The sequence below is a fragment of the Mus caroli genome, chromosome 8 (assembly GCF_900094665.2).
Source record: "Mus caroli chromosome 8, CAROLI_EIJ_v1.1, whole genome shotgun sequence".
Taxonomy (NCBI): domain Eukaryota; kingdom Metazoa; phylum Chordata; class Mammalia; order Rodentia; family Muridae; genus Mus; species Mus caroli.
In genome coordinates this window covers 104,022,033-104,041,522 of record NC_034577.1, presented here as the reverse complement: position 1 = coordinate 104,041,522, position 19,490 = coordinate 104,022,033, and the positions used below count along the sequence as shown (strand labels likewise).

At 37.7% G+C, this 19,490-nt stretch overlaps 1 protein-coding gene across 2 annotated transcripts in view; it reads right to left on the bottom strand.

Moving 5' to 3' along the window:
- Nucleotides 1–19,490, bottom strand: part of Cntnap4 (contactin associated protein like 4) — a 290,563-nt gene that overhangs the window by 36,038 nt on the left and 235,035 nt on the right. For both annotated transcript variants that reach the window (XM_021169778.1, XM_029480968.1), the window contains exons 16-17: nt 3,537–3,707; nt 2,671–2,889 (exon numbers count right to left, since the gene is read on the bottom strand). In XM_021169778.1, coding sequence (XP_021025437.1) covers nt 2,671–2,889; nt 3,537–3,707 — 390 coding nt within the window. The remainder of the gene's footprint in view (nt 1–2,670; nt 2,890–3,536; nt 3,708–19,490) is intronic.

Below are 19,490 nucleotides of genomic sequence, written 5' to 3'. Positions count from 1 at the left end.
CTAGCTCTTTCCAAGCCACTGGTTTCCTTCCATCCATGTCCCTCGTGGCAGTCAATGAGAACTTGGGAAGTAAATAAGCTAGGAAGTAAATAGGCCATTCCATAATACTAGATCCACATGCCCTGCAAGGGCCTCCCATGATCCAGAGTATAGCTCAACCTGACTTCCCCTGCATTCCCTCACGTTCATTCTCTCCAGCCATATTGACTTATCCCTGTTCCCTAAGATCTGTCAGACTCACTGTTACTACCACTCAGGATTCTACCTTCTGAGTTCACAGGGCCCATCTCTACTCTACTTCCTTTGGTGTCAACTCGTGTTAACATCTCCCCACTACCCTGTTTGAAATGGAAATAATCAACACTAGCTGTAATCACTCTTCTCCTTGTTCTGTTTCTACCTTATTTTTCTTTCACTGTTAGAATGCACATATGTGTATATACACATACATATATACATATGTGTATGTAAATATAAAGTGTGTATATGTATAGATGTGTATATGTGTATATATGAATATATATTCATTTCTCACCATTGGCTATCTCTTCCACTGAAATATACTCATAGGAAGGCAGAGACCCTTTTGCTCATAGTAAGTGCTTCATTAAATTCTCTCTAATTACTGATGATATTTTACTAGTTTGTCACCCACTGAGCTCTAATTCAGTGTAACCTTTTTAATTATAATTTGTCTCTCATTGGAGTCTGCCTGCAAGCAAAGAGTCTTCAGTGGTAAACTTATAAAAAGAAATACAATGAGTTGTTTGATGAGACTTGTAAATTGGAAGATTAATATTTTCTGTTGTGTACACTGTTTGGTTGAACTTGAAAGGTATCCTCTCCTGAGAGTGGTCCACTTGGTGGCTGGTAGAGGCAACAACAAAAGCAGCCCCTTAGGTGGCATTTTGACAGTCAGGTATCATTATATCGCATTATGCCATTATACCCTCTGTCATCTGCAAGAATGAAGATCTTTATCCATTGCAAATTGAACAAATGAGACAGGTCTCTCTCTCTCTCAGAGATCTCTCTCTTCTCTTTTTTTCCACTGCCTTTGACCTAAACATAATCCAGATTTCCATTGCTGAAATTTCCCAGTGGCACAGCCACTCTAAGTCTGAACACATATGGAGATGTCAAAGGCCCAACTAATTGCCTCCATAAAGATGAAATCGCTTCAATCCTTATTCAAATTATTGCATATGATTGATGGCAAAAGACCCAAACCTGTTCAAAGCAGTTTTCTGATGTCATATGATACTTCATTACCACCACCTGAAGTCAAATTAAGGCCAGGATTCCTATCAGGTACAATGTATAGTGATGCTATCTCTCGGAAGTTGAAATTCCTCCCGAGGAGGAAAGGTCGTCTACAGGCATCTACAGGCAAACTGCAACATATTTCACTGAAAAATTCGAGGACAATTTCAGCCTTCTCAATTTCTAAGAATAGTAAGGCTATTTCCAAGCCACTGACAGATTTTAAATTGCAGTTACCTTTTTGTTGTGACCATCTCTCATATTTTTTTTTTTTTAGAATTCAAGAGATATCTATGTCCATTTCCTGACGGAGCTTCTAGTATGGCATTAAGAGAAAAGTTATATATTTCTTCCAAGTGTACTTTATGGTTTCTCTACTCTTAAATAAGTCAGCTGAGTGGCCACAAGTCTGTGAGTAGAATATCTATCAGGGTGCTTTCGTTGTGGAAGCTATTCATTAAATTTGTTTTCAGGGAAAGAATAAATAATGAAAATAATGAGGACATAAATTTATTAGAAGACCTAAATATGTCTTTGTCAAATATGTCACTAGCAAGCTCATTTCTTTCAGTGAAAGGATGCTAATAAGATGGTTAGGCAGCTAAAGGTGTAAGCGGGGGAGCAGCCTATGAATTTTGTTCTAAATATAGCCATTAGAAATGTCTGGGTTATAATTTCCGATCATTTGTCATTTATCCTGCCTCATCATGTCTCTGAGTCTTTGTTTACATTAAAATGTATGAGCAGGGATCAGATAAACGATAATCCTTGAACTTCATGGTTTGTAACATCTGCAAAAGTAATTAGCAAAGATGCAAAAGAAAATGAAACCCATGGAGAGGAGTTCCAGCCTGGCGTCCAGCAAACACTGAGTCAATGGACATTGTAAAGTAAATGATAAGAAGAGCGCAGATAATAAAATGGACAAGGTAGAAGAGAAGCTGTTGAAACTGAGCTCTGAGGTCTGTCTTTTTGTTTGTTTGTTTGGTTTTGGTTTTTCTTTTCTACCATTGGCCTGGGTTTGATACAACATGTACAAGTTGTGAAGAAACATCACTGGCTGGCATTACACGGGCTCCTTATTACTGAGGACAGAGGCTTATGTATCTCAGATCACACTAAAAGCCCCAATGGAATACACAAAACATAACATGTTATGCAACCTCTAGATTTTAAGAAATTAGGTGTGCAGAGTGAGGACATACTTGCAAAGAAATTCGCATCTCTTAACTCGGTTGACTTCAGGATATAAGTCTCAGCCACTCTACCCCAATCTAGGGTAGCAATAATACCTATTTATTACATGGATTGGTTATTAGGAAGGAGTGGGGAACTTGGCACAGACTGGAACCTGGGGTTTCAATAAATAATGCAGCATGTCTTTGGTGTTTTTAGAGAGTGACTTACCAACAAAGAGTTGACTATTGAGCTGTAACAGGACGTGGCCATCCGTGGGAGCCGCTTGTATCTTTGGAGGGAGCTCGTCCACCCGAAGGGATGCCTCTTTCATGTTCCTTTCCACTCGCACGTGATGCCACTGGTTGTCGTTGAAGTGAGTGGGTGAATGCACAGAGAGTTCAAAAGGCCCGTTCCCCACGTCAAATGAAAAGGTGACTGTTGTGGGTGCTGGAAATATCAGATAGCAGGGGTTTCCCCCGTGAGTCTCCGATACACTTAAGATAATGCCGCACAGCAATCATTAGACACAAGGCTTATGAAAAGAAAGCAACGACATCTAAACAGACATGACTCTCTTGAGATGGAATGAGGGGCTAAGGTGCATTTTGGGGGTAAAAATCAAGACTTTTAAAGGTTCCTCCTCTGAATTAATCTTTCACATTGATAAAGATTCAACTGTTCAGAGGGAGTACAAAACTAGCATCTGTAATTGATTATACAAAATAATCGCTTCATTGATTCAAAGTTTATATAATTTAACAGCATGAGACATGCATTGGATATTATGCTATTAATAGCAGCCTATGATTATATCAAAATAATAAGTGGTTCATTAAGTAATTTTGTAATTAATATTAGTCATTAACTGAAAATTTGTCTTCAATTTTAATTACTTCAACTCAAAACTTTTTCTACTGCTAATGAATTTATCAATATTTTTACTAAATTATCCCTTGTTAAATATTAAATTATTTTCTTGGAAAGTAGGTTTGTTTGTTTTTTTTTCATACTAGAGGTCTGAGCTCCTAAAAGTTAACTGAAAAATTCAGGACTAGCTGACTGTGTCCCAGGACTTTTCTGGAAAGGATACTTACAGCGTAATTCTATTCGTATAAAGTCGGTGATTCCCAGGTTCTCTAAAAACACCCCAGAGAGGGCTGTGGTCTTGAAAAAGAAGGACACATCTGCACTGAGCTCGCCATGGAATGTGGGAAAGTGGAGGTAGGAAGCCTCGGTATTAAAGGAAGCTGCGTTCCAAAACGGCCCTGTTTAGACAAGTACAGGAAAGAACAGACTCAAGGAGAAAACAAGGACATACAAGGAGTTTCGTAACCGCAACTGTGCTTTCTCCATTTAGCATCATGCCTGTTTAAAAATGTTGCTCATCCATCCAATATAAATCTCTTTCCTTGTTAACAGACATGCAGGCATAAGACAAGAGATCCTACGGAGACAAAAACCTGAATTCTTTCCAATATACAACAGAAAAGCTTCCTACATAAATGGCCAAAATACAAGGGGGAAAAAAAAACACCTGCAAACAAAAATTCTATACTCAGCTAAAGTAATATCTGAAGAATCCGCTAAGCCTTGATTAATTGCTTAATATTTTTGTATCTCGAAAACATAAACACCTAGTTGTTATGACTCAAAAACTCCCTACAGTAGCTCCTTGCTAACTAGCCCTATTATTGGGCCTTGCCAACTTCACACTGAAATCACCATTCTAAATCTGCTCTCGTGTAATTAAAGACCAAAATACACTTTGTCTATGTAGCACAGTTGTACTTATGAAAATGCATCTTTTTCATTCAATAGTCATTCTTTGTTTTGCTTATAACAGGGAAGTAGGTGAAAGCTTTCTCTAAATGTTTACAAATATTCAATACTTAAGAAGAGATGAAAAATGGAACTTGGAATATCTGTTTAGTGATCTGCTGAAAACCCAAACATGTAGGGGCTGGATAGAGGGCTCAGCAGTTAAGACTCTGTATGTGTCTTACAAAAGACCCAGATTTGATTCCTACCACCCACAGCAGGCAGCTCTCAACCCCCATAGCTCCACCTCCAGGATATCCAACACAGTCTTCAGATCTCCACAGTTAACTCAACCCAGGTACTAAACCTACCCTGCCCCTTAAGCACACATTCAGAAAAATGAAGAGTGTGAGCGCACGTGTGTGTGTGTGTGTGTGTGTTTGTGTGTACTTTTAAAGGCTAAATACAGTGTTTCCACCTTGACTAGCATTGGTGGATATTTGCAACTTTTCTTTTGAAAAAAGAGATATTTGAGGGTATGAACCAAAAAAAAAAAAAGGAAAATGAAATACAAATTCACAGGCAGGGCTGTCAGGATGAAATCCAGCTGAATCTATTGAGTTGATGTGGAGAATTATCAGAGAAATGAGCTATGAGCCTCAGCTGCCACCAGCAAGTTCTTAGCACATCAACTAGGACTAGGGGCATCCTTAGTGTGAAGCCAGTCCACCCACTCTCTCAACAAGGAATAAAATTCTCCTATCTAAATTACCTTCCTGTAAGTAAGACATATTGGTCTTCCACAGCCAGTAGCAGCTGTTTTAAAGAAAGAGTTCATTATGGTAGCATATAGCAGAGAGCCAGCTACTTCAAAATCACAAACTTGACCTGCTTCTACATGTCCCTTAGATTTTTGCCTTCTTTTCTGATAACCCTGCAAAGAACACTGTATAGGTCTACAGTTTGTGTTCTTTCTGTTATTTTTTTTTAATGGACCTGACTTAAAAGTCAAATTTCTGCTACATTTGGTCAATTTAAAACTGAATTTATTCAATTGTGAAAAATATATTCCGTGAGATCCCACCTCCTCGCACGCAGCCAAATGAATTTACATATTATCTGAGTTCTGCCAAGGCTATGTCTTACATACTTTAAATAGTTACTTCTATACTAGATCCTTAGATTAAATCTCAGTCTATGAAAGGAGGCACAAAAAAAAAATACAAAATGTCCACGAAGAGGTAATAGCATATCTGTGCTCTTTAAATGGCTTACCCGATCTTTTATAAGAAGCAACATGCCTTTCTCTTAAAATGGTAGATATAAAATCAAAGTACATAATTTTGAAATATGGGATACTGCTAAATAGGATCTCATATGCTTAAAAAGGGGGTGATCAGGACCAAGGTTTAAGTTATGTAATGTTATTTGGTTATCATATGAATACATTATGAAATCGGCATTTTATATGCTGCATGATGTAGGATAACTAACTCAATAAAGCTTCATATGGAAGAATTCGGGGAAGAGTTGAATCTGAAGGACAATCTGAATTGATTCTCTCTGTACAATTAATGCTCTCAGGTTAGTGAAGACGGTTCAGTTTTAGGAAGCTAAAACACTCTTATACACACAATACTGTGCTTTGTTTAGTTAGCAAACCCCATTTTACAAACTCACAATAGGTAGAGATGGAGGTAAGAACAATTCACAAGATTAAGAAGCTGATGCTAATTCAAGACATTTATAAAGAAAACCAAGGCCAACGTTTACACTGATGGAATAGTGCGTAATGGCATGCAATATCTCAGCTCCTTATCTCCAGTGCACCCAAAAGGATTTGGGCAGTCTCAGAGAAAGTAGGCTCGGAGAAAGGAGCAAGGAAGAGGTGGAGATTTGTAGGAACAGCAGGAAACTGTCCTCAAAAGAGGATTCTATAAAGAAGGGGACTGGAGAGCCCCTAATCTGCCCAGGAGCAGTTCTGAAATATTGCATGATTTGTTGCTAGGCAAAAAAGATGCTTTAAAAAAAATCACCTCAATGAAAACATAGGAAAGGCTAAGCTGAAGGGGTGGCTCATAGAGTAAGGCAGTCGTCATATAAGCACAAGGACTTGAGCTATATCCCTAGCACCCACATAAAGCCAGGTGTGCCAGAATGCTTCTCTAATCCCAGGGCTAAGCTAGGGGCGACAGGTGAGCTTCATGTTCAGTGGGAGATGCACTCTTTTCACAGTGTCTGTGGAGAGTGTCTGCGGTAAACACCTGATGTCAACCTCTGGCCTCTATGTGCATGTGCACAAATGTGCATTAACATGTGCACCCAAATAATACATCCAGATGTATTGTAATGCATTGTTCAATGATAATGAACCACAAAATAAGTAAAATATCTAATTAAACAAATACAAATCAGTAAAGAGAAATTAAGTTCCCTGGGAAACTTTGCCTTTTAGTCTCCAAAACAATGTATATATGTATATAAATGTATATGCATCTATTATATATCAGGATGAAGATTAACTCCTATTTATATAAAATAGGAACATATAATAAGTATCTGACTTTATGTGGAAATATTTTTATAAAGAGCCTTAAGGAATTAGAATTTAGCACTATTTAATATTATATGTACTTTTAAAAAGTTTCTGAGCATTTAGTTCTCTCATAAGTAGAATGGCATTTTAAAAAAGAATTCTATAAAATGGAATAGTATTTTCATAGGGTTGGAGATATAAAGAAATCAAAGGAGAGTGATGACAATTTGTTCTTAAACGTAAATTTCACATATATAATATTAAAATATATATAATATTAAAGTATTGATGTGAGGAATATTTTAACAATCAATGCACCTTCTAAGTATTTATGGGTCATTAAAATGAGCTGGAAAATAGAAATTTCTTAGCAGAAATAAAACACCACGATTAATTACATGTTGCTTCATTGGAACACGAAAACCTATGTATTGGTTTAATAATTCACTGGTTCCTCTTTTCAGCACTTCTGTTATTATTTTCAACAATTTATGAACCTCCATAGAAATCCATATGTGTAAAAATGAGGGTGAAGCAAATGAAGTCTGGCTGAGGAGAATCACAGTGTGTGGATTATAGATCGGTAGAAGAGAGAGCAAAGCTATTCATGGGTGTTTGCATACAGTAAAATACCCCTGCTGTCTCCTCCAACACATTCAATAGAGTTGGCATGATTTCTACCTCTTACAAAAGCAGAGCAGAGATCGTCTTTGTAATCAGAGGATTTAAAAAATAATCTGCAGAATATGTTTCTTATTATACTTACATTAATTTTGTAGAAAGGTGGATATTAGTAACAAAGGAAAGATTTCATATATATGAAAGTTTAATATATATATATATATATATATATATATATATATATATATAAAAGTTTCAAGGACAGACAATCTTATTTTACAAGAGGCTGGAAGAATAGAATTTGTTATGTGTGCATTTATATTTGTGTGTGCATGGCCACAAGCATGAATGCATATATATATATATATATATATATATATATATATATATATATATATATATGTCAAAGGTCAACTGCAGCTGTCATTCTTTAAGATCTGTGCACTTCGTTTCTGGACAGAGTCTCTCACTGGGAGGAGGATTCCTGAGGCTCCTAGCCCAGCTACCCTAGCCAAATCTGTGAGTTCTGTAAGAGATAGTCTGGTCAGCAAACCCCTGTATCTGTCTCCAAGGGGCTTTCTAGTAGGTGTTTGAATTGAATTAACATGCCCATACCTCTACAGCAAGCATTTTCTGAATGAAATATCTTCTCAGCTCAATGTTGATGCAAGCATGCACTTACTATCATTCTAGGTACAAAAGGATGTATAAAATTGTAAACAAAGTGAACAAAGTTGATTTAACTTTAGTGTTGCTTATTCATATTTCATCCTTGTGAATGTCAGAACGACACTGGAAAGTATGTAAGGTTGTGGTAGATGCCAGAAAAGAAATCTTTAAGTTGAACTATCAAACAACATGCTAATATACATGGAAAGATGTATATTTCAAATACAAAATACATCTGGTCTAGCCAATACTGATTTCTTACATTAACATACATAGCTATGGAATAAACTCTGACTCCAGTTACCCAGAAGAAGAAAGAAGAAGAAAGAGAAGAAGAAAATTCATCAATACATCATTCGTAGCCTACCTTAGATGTTTAAGTAAGGTGAAATAGAGTTGTTTTGGTGGAAGTAAGATAAATAAGTGCAAATTGAAGAGATTTCTGTTGAACACATGCCAATTGAACTTCTCTTTTTCACACATTTAATGTCAAAAATAATTAGACACTCAGAATACTGTCTGAGAATATTATTAAAATATTTTAACACTCCCATGGACCATAAATGAAAAAACTTGTAACATCTCTCTGTATTTGCAAACATACAGACTTTATATTAGACCTGTCAGTGTTTTTTAATTATAATATATTGGCCCTTCAAATACATTTATATGCAGACATACCAGATTCTATTTTCCATGCCCAGAGGAAACTTTTCTATATTAATTAATTTGATGAGGTATTTCACTGACTATACTCACCAAAAATAAGAGTTAGTAAATTGTTCATATTTATTACCTAATGACTCCTGCACATATGACTTAATTATAGATTATAGTCTTTGCTTGAGTATATACACACACACACATATATGTTTATATATATATATATATGTACATGTATATGTGTGTGTGTGTGTGTGTGTATTCTTTAATGAACACCCCATGTAAGCACATGTTGGATATAGCACTATGCCAAATGAGGACACTACATGTCAATTTGCAAGCACCACTAATGGCTAATGCTTTTCATGAATTCCATGTTCTTAGAAGGTGATTTTGGACCTGCTCTGTTTCCAAGTATACAACATCCCAGTTTTCAAACTTGAACTTCTATAAAAATAAAAAGCCCAAGAGACATTCTCTAGTCACCCACTTCACCTCTTCATCTCCCTGTTATCACTATCTACACTCTACATCCTTTGTGTAGAATCCCAAACTGTTCCTATTCTAAAGATGTCTGTGATTGGTCGCTTCCTTCAGAACAACTGTGCTATTAATTCTCCCATCTTCCAAACTCCGTTCTATGGTATTACCTTTCTTCCCGACCTTTACTAATTTCTCCATTGTTTCACATCCACTGTTTGATGAGCCTATTCTTGGCTCTAATCTCCCACGCTCAGCTCAACTAACTCTCCTAAACAAGCCATTGTCAATGTCAATGATGATCTCTACATTGTTCAATTCAGTTGTCACAATTCTTGCCTGTGTAAGCTATCAACATTTAATGTCGTTGATTATGCTTGCTCCCTGGAGACATAACTTCTACTCGGAGCCCAGGACACCCACACTTTTCTACCTTTTGCACTAGTGCTATAAAATTCTCAATCTTCCTCCCTTCTTCCTCCTTACCAACTCCACTTATTACTTCTGGAATATCCCCATGACTCTGCCCATATACATCTTCACCCACAATAACTCCAGTTGATCTATTGTGTGGCTGTAAGCATATTTATTATATATGAACATATGTTTGAACCCTGGAACTTTTAATATGACAACATCACATCTCTATTTCAATGACTGATGACATCTCGGCTTTTGGATGTCTAACAATGAAGCTTCTTGCAATAATTCCAACTTCTTGACCTTGGGAGTAGTGTTTCCCATTTCAATCAATGTCAGCTCTATGCTTCTAACTATCATATCAAACACATCTCTGTCATAGTCTTCATATTTTCTCTTGAAAATGACATCAATTCGTCAGCAACTTCATTAACCCTCCCTTTACACAATGCCCACAATCACATCTCTCACCCCTGCTCTGTGCTCCAAGTCACTATGATGTTTCAGCACAGTTAATAATATGGTATCACCCACATCTTGCTTTGGTTCTACCCTGCTGAATCTCACTAAAGCATAAGTCATCATGTTCTCTTAGTCAAAACTCTCTAGTGTTCTCCAAGCTCACTGAAACCGAAAATAAGGATTTCCAAACCCTCCCTAACACGATTACCAGTTTCTTATGTGACTCTTTTACCATTCACAACTTGCTCATGGTGCCCCACTTTGTTACATGAAAACACACATTTATACATTTCTATCAACTACATCCCCACATCTGTATCACGGCTCTGATTTCCTCTTGTTTTGAGATTCATTCAAACATATACTCAATCCTTGTTTCCTTATTGTCTTCAGTCTTGACTTTATTAGAATGTTGCCTTCTTGGTGATCCATTAACAATTATCTCATTTAAAACTTCCTTTCCTCTGTATTAATTTTACTGATTTTTCTTGACAGCACTTGGTAGCATCTATCATAACATATATCTTACTGGATTATTGTCTTCTCTTTCTAAGAGAATGTAAATGCCAAGACCATGTGTAAGAATGTTCTCTCTCTCTCTCTCTCTCTCTCTCTCTCTCTCTCTCTCTCTCTCTCTCTCAGTGCAAGTAGTCTATCAATCAGTATATGTTGAAAAAAAATGATACACTTTCTTTTGTTATATGAGCAATTAGAAAGTTAGAATAATTCCTATATGTTTAAACTTTATGTGTTCCAAGGAATCCACTCAACTTTTTTATTGAACAGGAAAGAATGAGAGAAATAAGGAAGGACAGGGAGAAGAAAAGGGAGGGTTGGATGATATGATGGCAACATCAAAAAACTAGCAAAAAATTCCAACAAGATAAGATGAATAATGAACATTGAAATAAAATTTCATAGAGGGTGGGGATTATCAGACATAGAAATTTATATTATCTTATTATGTGTTGAAATGGAATTGATCCCTACTTCTTTAGCAGCTCATAGGTAGACTGCCAACTGAAAGGAAGTTTGTCTAGTGGAAGGGACATTAAGCAAATCACTAGTCAATATCTCTTTCCTAGTCTGAGCACCTAACTTCTGCAAAGTTATTTATTGCATCCATGGACATTTGATTATGTAATGTGTCATCGGCAGCTGTACTTTCTCAGGCCACGAGACGAGTCAGTACAGACAAGATGAATTTCAGAGACGTAAACGTTCCTTAGAACAAGAAACTCTCAACCATCTTTCCTAACTTAATAGATTTTATGGGTAATATTCCCCTAAAACTTCAACACAACTCCGTAGAGATACATTTAATAAAAATGATAGAAAGTCTCAATGTCCAAAAAATAACTAAGAACAGAAAGTTAGAGCAAAAACTCTTCAAAACACAGGATGGGTAAGCCTTCTAGGCTATTGTATCTGTTTCATAGAAAAAAAAAATAGCAAATGTAGAACACTTGGATGCATTTTTATTAAATAATGACCTTTAAATATAGTTTTTTCCTTCAAGCGATCACCTAAAAAGGGCAAGTCTTCTTTAAAGTGGAAAATTTTGTTTGACCTCATATTTCTCCAAAGTCTTCAATGCAGGAAAATTAAAACAATACTATCCACCAATTTCTGAGCAGGAAAGGAAAATATGTCCAGCCTAAAGGGTTTTTTTGTTACATTTTAAGTGTTGAGGCAACAAATGCCTTTCAGAAACAGAATCTTTCATCTGTAGTCAGCCTGAACGATAGAATGAGCAGTTATGGGAAACAAGATGGCTGAATTCCTCAGTGCAAACCAAGTCTGAAAACGTGAACAACCCTGGCAGAGGTCAAAAACGTGACTCTAAAATGTTACAGTGGTTCCTAAAGTAATGAGTCCATCAGGATATGCTGAAATTTATCAATTCTTCAGTCACATTTTTAAGGCAAAATAAGTGAAATCAAAACCTGTGTCTACAAAACAACTTAAAAATGACTATAGGACCCTGCTCACACAGTTAAAAAGTACAATTGGGCTATTTCAAATGTTCATCAAACATTGAATGGATAAAGGGATAACAAATGTATTTATCTATTCCTGTAGTGAAATGATATTTGTCCATAGAAATAAGATATCAATATATGCTTCAACACAGATGAACTTTAAAATATTGTGAAAACAACCAGTCACAAAACCATATACAGTTTGTGTTTTAATATATATGAAATAGAATTAGCAAGTCTGTAGAGTTTTTGTTTTAAGTTGCTACATACGACTGAGGGGAGAATGAAAGGAACATGGATACAGGTTTAATTTGCAGATGATACCGAGTTCTTCTACGAGCGGTGGAGACAGGTGTTCCTCTAAAATGAATAAGCACATGGAGCATGGCTGCACTGTGCATGTTTATAAAGGACAGGAGGGGACTGTAGGGCATGTGAGTCACATCTCAGTAAAGTTGTTGCCAAGAAAACGAGAACATTTTAAGGCTAAATTGGCTGTTTGCTACTAATCCTAAGGTGATAATTATTCCCAAGCACGTGCAGACTCGGGAAAGACAGCACTCACACATCCTAGAGGGAAAAATAAAAGAAAACAACAGACACTTGACAACAAAATTCAAGCAAAAATAAATCAAAATAAGAAGCATTCAAGAACAGAGAGACTGTAATGATAGGTCTGAGATGATGCTTACGCATAAGCAACTCTACAAAGAATGGCAGAGCTAGCAAAACCTGGGTGGTAATGATTTTTGTTTTCTAAACAAAAAGCAAAGAAATGCGGGCCATCCAACCATTCTTTTTCACTAAGAAGTAGAAAATGTTTCTGTTTTATAAATGAATACACTTCTGGAAGAGTACACATTAAGGCTGTGGTTGCCTGCACAAAACTACGCCAGTTATGGTTCCATCAAGGAGGTGGAGGGACACATGAGTCCTACCACTAAACAAGGAGCTATTGACATCTGGTGGCTGGTGGCTGCTAGGGCATGAGAGTCAGTTTTCATTTAGGGGTGTGGTCCCTGGCTGGTCCTCCACACTCCATTGAACGGTCACACACCCAAGAGAATAACAAGAAGCACAAATAGGACTTGATCCATTTCATGAGTAAGGATGCAAAGTTGAGTGTGTAGGGAACAGGAATAGATACAAACAGATTGTATGAAATTCTCAAAGGACTAATAAAAAAGGAGCTTATCATCCATTCAGTATTCCTGAGTTGAGAATTCCTTGTTTAGCTCTGTACCCCATTTTTAATAGGGTTATTTGGTTTTTTGGAGTCTTAACTTCTTGAGTTCTTTGTATGTATTGGAAATTAGCCCTCTATCAGATTTAGGATTGGTAAAGATCATTTTCCAATCTGTTGGTTACCTTTTTATCTTACTGACAGTGTCCTTTGCCTTACAGAAGCTTTGTAATTTTATGAGATCCTATTTGTCAATTCTTGGTCTTACAGCACAAGCCATTGCTACTTATTCAGGAAATTTTCCCCTGTGCCCATATCTTCAAGGCTTTTCCCTACTTTCTCCTCTATAAGTTTCAGTGTCTATGGTTTTATGTGGAGGTCCTTGATCCACTTAGACTTGAGCTTTGTACAAGGAGATAAGAATGGATCAATTTGCATTCTTCTACATGCTAACTGCCAGTTGAGCCAGCACCATTTATTGAAAATGCTGTCTTTTTTCCACTGGATGGTTTTAGCTGCTTTGTCAAAGATCAAGTGACTATAGGTGTGTGGGTTCATTCCTGTATCTTCAATTCTAACCCATTGATCTACCTGTCTGTCACTGTACCAGTACCATGCTGTTTTTATCACAACTGCTCTGTAGTACAGCTTTAGGTCAGGCATGGTGATTCAGCCAGAGGTTCTTTTACTGTTGAGAATAGTTTTTGCTATCCTAGCTTTTTTGTTATTCCAGATGAATTTGCAAATTGCCCTTTCTAACTCTGTGAAGAATTGAGTTGGAATTTTGATGGGGATTGCATTGAATCTGTAGATTGCTTTTGGCAAGATAGCCATTTTTATTATATTGATCCTGCCAATCCATGAGCATGGGAGATCTTTCCATCTTCTGAGATATTCGATTTCTTTCTTCAAAGACTTGAAGTTCTTATCATACAGATCTTTCACTTGCTTGGTTAGAGTTACACCAAGGTATTTTATAGTATTTGTGACTATTGTGAAGGGTGTTGTTTCCCTAACTGCTTTCTCAGCCTGTTTATCCTTTGTGTAGAGAAAGGCCACTGATTTGTTTAAGTTAATATTATACTTCAGTGAAGTTGTTTATCAGATTTAGGTGTTTTCTGGTGGAATATTTGGGGTCGAATGGCTGAGAAGCACCTAAAAATATGTTCAACATCCTTAGTCACCAGGGAAATGAAAATCAAAACAACCCTGAGATTCCACCTCACACCAGTCAGAATGACTAAGATCAAAAACTCAGGTGACAGCAGATGCTGGTGAGGATATGAAGGAAGAGGAACACTCACCCATTTCTGGTGGGATTGCAAGCTGGTACAACCATTCTGGAAATCAGTTTGGCAGTTCCTCAGAAAATTGGACCTAGTACTACCAGAGGATCCAGCAATACCACTCCTGAGCATATACCCAAAATATGCTCCAACATGTAATAAGGACATAAGTTGGAAAGAACCCAGATGTTCCTCATCAGAGGAATGAATACAGAAAATGTGGTACATTTACACAATGGAGTACTATGCAGCTATTAAAAACAATAAATTTATGAAATTCTTAGACAAATCGATGTAACTGGAAGATGTCATCCTGAGTGAGGTAACCCAATCACAAAAAAAAAAAAAAAAAACCAAACAAAAACAAAAACCTCACATGATATGCACTCACTGATAAGTGGATATTAGCCCAGAAGCTCAGAATACCCAAGATACAATTTGAAAAATGCATGAAACTCAAGAAGGAAGACCAAAATGTGGATACTTCAGTCTTTCTTAGAAGGAGGAACAGAATACCCATGGAAGGAGTTACAGAGACAATGTGTGAAGCAGAGAATGAAGGAGTGACCATCTAGAGCCTGCCCCACCTGGGGATCCATCCCATAGACAACCATCAAAACCAGACACTATTATGGATGCCAACAGAAGCTTGCTGACAGAAGCCTGATATAGCTGTTTCCTGAGAGGCTTTGCCAGTGCCTGACAGATACAGAAGTGGATGCTCACAGCCATCTATTGGATGGAGCACAGGATCCCTAGTGAATGAGCTATAGAAAATACCCAGGGAACTGAAGGGGTTTGCTGCCCCATAGGAGGAACAATATGAACTAATCAGTATCTCCAGAGCTTTCTGGGACTAAACCACCAACCAAAGAAATCACATGGTGGGACTCATGGTTCTAGCTACATATGTAGCTGAGGATGGCCTAGTTGGTCATCAATGGAAGGAGAGGCTCTTGGTCCTGTAAAGGTTATATGCCCCAGTACAGGGAATGCCATGACCAGGAAGCAGGAGTCGGTGGGTTGGTGATCAGGGGCCGGGGGAAGAGATAAGGGATTTTTGGAGGGGAAACTAGGAAAGGGGATAACATTTGAAATGTAAATAAAGAAAACATCTAATAACAAAGAGCTTAAATATGAATAAATTCATAGTAATTAAATTCAGGACTAAAATAAATTCATATCTGCACCTGAAAGCGTTTTGACAACCACAGCCTGGGCACCTCACAAGCAAATGCCTTGGTTAGAACCAGATGTGCTTTGTGCTGTAAGCAACTTTAAAGATCAGTGACTGTCTTCCTGTGTCATCTAAACTACTTCTGTGCAATGCACACATCTGCTTATCTTTCAATTGTTTCTTACCAATAATTTTCTAACCATGTACAGATTTCTTTAGATGTGTGTGATGGATCGTTTTCCTTCCTCTACAAACTGCCATTTATTGATTATCTTTCATGCCATTGTCAAGTACTGGGTACCAGTAACACAAAAATAAATGAGCAATAGACCCCGTTCTTTAAGCACTCAAATAGAATCAAAGGCTGTCTGACAAATAAGTCGTAGTAATATATTCAACATTTGTCTCAACAGAGGGCAGGAGGTCAGCGTCCTCAAGAGATCTGGGGAAAAAAAAAAAAAAAACATCATCAAGAATATTCCAAAAGCAGTTGCCTGTAAGTAGGATGTGTTCTAGCTGGGCTGCCTTGTCTGGCCTCAGCTGGAAAGAAAGTACCTAGTCTCCCACAAACTTATGTGCCAGAGTGGGAGGATAGCCAATGGGGACTCAACTCTCTCAAAGGAGAAGGGAAAGGGGAGATGGGAGAAGGATTGTATGAGGGGCTGACCAGGAAGAGGGCAGTGAGTGAGTAAGATGTAAAGTGAATATGTAAAAATAAAAATAAAATAAAACATTTTTTAAAAGGAAGGTTTTAATCTGAGTCTTTAATGAGTTTAGTAAAAAAAAAAAAAGGTGGAGTTATTTGCATGACAATGACATTGAGATGGAAAGAAAGGGAGTTGGATTGCCAAGTGGTCACAGCAGTTTCTTTGCAGGACAGCAGAATGTCCCTATGATAACTTTCTGTTGCATGTCCCAAATCACTTGACTCTGTGTGCATCACACCTGATTACATTTTGTCTCTTAAAAATTTAAGAGGAGTTCTGAAGATTTTGCAAGTACTACTGGAATAGTCAAGCTCTGGGTCAGTACTACCGAGACCTAAGCTGGCTACTAGCTTCTAGCTGGGATTCTCAAGCTATCTTTAGAAAACATACTTGCTTTTCTTCCAGGTCTTCCTCCTCTCACACCCTAATCCATCATGGGCTGATGCTTTTGTATGACTACAATAAAAATAAATTGCTAGAAAAACAGAATGAGAAAAACAACAGCAGAGAGCCACCATCTCCTGTCCATTTTTTTTTATTACTGCTCTGTTCAGCAGACATAAATTTCTCTGTCCAATTGGAATAAATCATTCTAAAAGCGTACTCGGCATCCGGTACCAACCTCATCATTGACCTCGGCATCCGGTACCAACCTCATCATTGACTGGGACATAGAGTTGCCAGCAGAACACCAGACTATAAACCGTACTGGCCTAGGGCAATACTGTACAGACAGACCCATAGACTGGAAGCTTCCAGAAAGATGTTAAACAAAGCTCTACCCACCCCGCCACCTCCTGAATGAGAATCTATGGGAATGAGCTATGGGGCACTGGTATAAATGTATGCTGATGTCAGAGCTGTTGATCTACAGACTGTCAATGGTATGACAAATTCAAAGACATTCCCCAGCTCCTGGGAGGCCGAGGAGACTGTAAAAGCACAAGGTTGAGCATTTCTCAGCTCTCCTCCCACAGGTAAACTTGGATTTTTGCCTTTTATTATTTCCCGTAGAACTTTTGTGTCTGAAGTGAAGGAAACCAAGGTATATACTCTGCAAGACTTTTAGAATTGAGGGCTAAGGCAAAGGCTCAGAAAAGTCCTTACCATCAAGTGTGAATTCAGATCCCCAGAACCCATAAGAAGGTGGGGGGCTGTAACAACAGGCATCTGTAGCCACCAGTGCTTCCACTGCAGGGTGAGAGGCAGAGATGAGAGAAGTCCTCTAAACCTGTAGGCCAGCTTTCTTGGCTTATTCATTGGAGAACAATAAAAGACTCTACCTCCCACAAGGTGAAAGGTGCAGCCTGACACTAGATGTCCACTGACCTCTAAACACACACACACACAGTCAGGCAGGCAAACACACACACCCATGCACACAGACATACAGGAATGCAGACACACACAGAGGCACAGACAGACAGACAGACAGACAGGCACACACACACACACACACACACACACACACACACACACACACACTGCTTTTCTAAAGATTCTAAAACACTCCCAGAAAACCTGAGTTACCATGATGCTAGAATCTTTGTCCTTTGACGAAGTTGACATGTGAGGTATGAGTTTATGCGCCCTCTGCTGTGTCTTATAAAGTTAGTCATACCTTCCTTACACCACATAAATGGGTAATCACCCTCTTGGAAGGATGTTTTTTAGATAAAAATCAAAAAACTTGCAGGCATAACTCTATATTAGTTTTATTAATAATCTACTAAAGCTGGAAATGGCCAAACACTGCATGAACTAGTAAATGGATACATATCTATTCACTATATTATAGCCATATGATAACTACTGAATCACAAAGGGGGGTGAGCTGTGGGTACTTATAAGCACATGTATGAATCAAGTGCAGTATGTAAAGTTAAAGAATCCAGATGTAATGGAAAACAGCTTGGAATGATTCCATTGTTAAAGGGTCCTGGAAAAGTCAAAAATCACAGATAAAGTAAAAGATTAAAAAAAGACATATTTTTGCAAGAACTTCTGGGTGAGAGGAATTTTGGCAATGGGAACTATTATTATCAGGTGAAGGAAATGTTATTTGCTTTAAGTGTGATGGTTTTGTAGCTTTATTCTTTTGTCAAAATCCTTAAGCTTTTTACATTGTCTAAATGATTCTTTAATATTTTTCATGCACAAAAACTGGGTCATTAAAAGAACAACATAAATAAGCACATGAACGACAAAGGTTTTAACACCATGGTAATTAAGGGTGATAGCATTTACTGACTTTTCTTCTGCCACAGAAATCAGTCTTGCCATTCCAAGCCATCGTGCTTCTGAGAAAAGCATCTTACAGTTTTTACATGTGACTTCTGCTGCCGACAATAATGTTAGCAGTGGCATGAACTTCAGACCCACTTGTGCTAAAAAACAAGAAGGATCTGAGAGAAGAGATGCCACCAATTAACTAGGGCAAGTCCCGTAGCTAGTAGACAACAGAGTTCACACTCATTTTTAATTTATTTGCATGTTTCTCAGCATCTCTGTCCTCTCTTCTACAAAATGGCTAGAGCTAAAGTTTCTAGCACCTCTAATTTCAACTCTAGATAAATTTCTGAGAAAAAAAAAGATATTTAATCCTGTTTTCTTTTATTTATACTCCAAAGCTTTTCTGTTCAAAATAATTTTAAAAATCTTATCTCAATGAATGATAGAACCAGTTTTACTCCAAACAGAAAGTCATGGGTTATCCTTAAGCCCCTAATTCTGAACTCTATATCTAGTCCTATGGAACTTACTTCCCTAACAGACACCCTTCTTTCATTATTACATCAATGGTCACACTGCTGGTCATCAGTAATTTATAATTCACCTTGTGATTTCAGTAAGAGGTAATAGATTAGGAGATTCTGACTCAATCAGTGAATTAATTCATCAATCGAGTCATAATTTGACAGTGTTATTGGTGATAGTGAAAACTACAGAGAACGGAGATAGAGGAAGTAGAGTGTCTAGGGTCGCCTTTAAAGGATACATTTGATCCCCAGGTCTTTCCTCGCCTCTGCCTCTGCCTCTCTGCCTCTCTCTCTCTCTGCCTCTCTCTCTGCCTCTCTCTCTCTGCCTCTCTCTCTGCCTCTCTC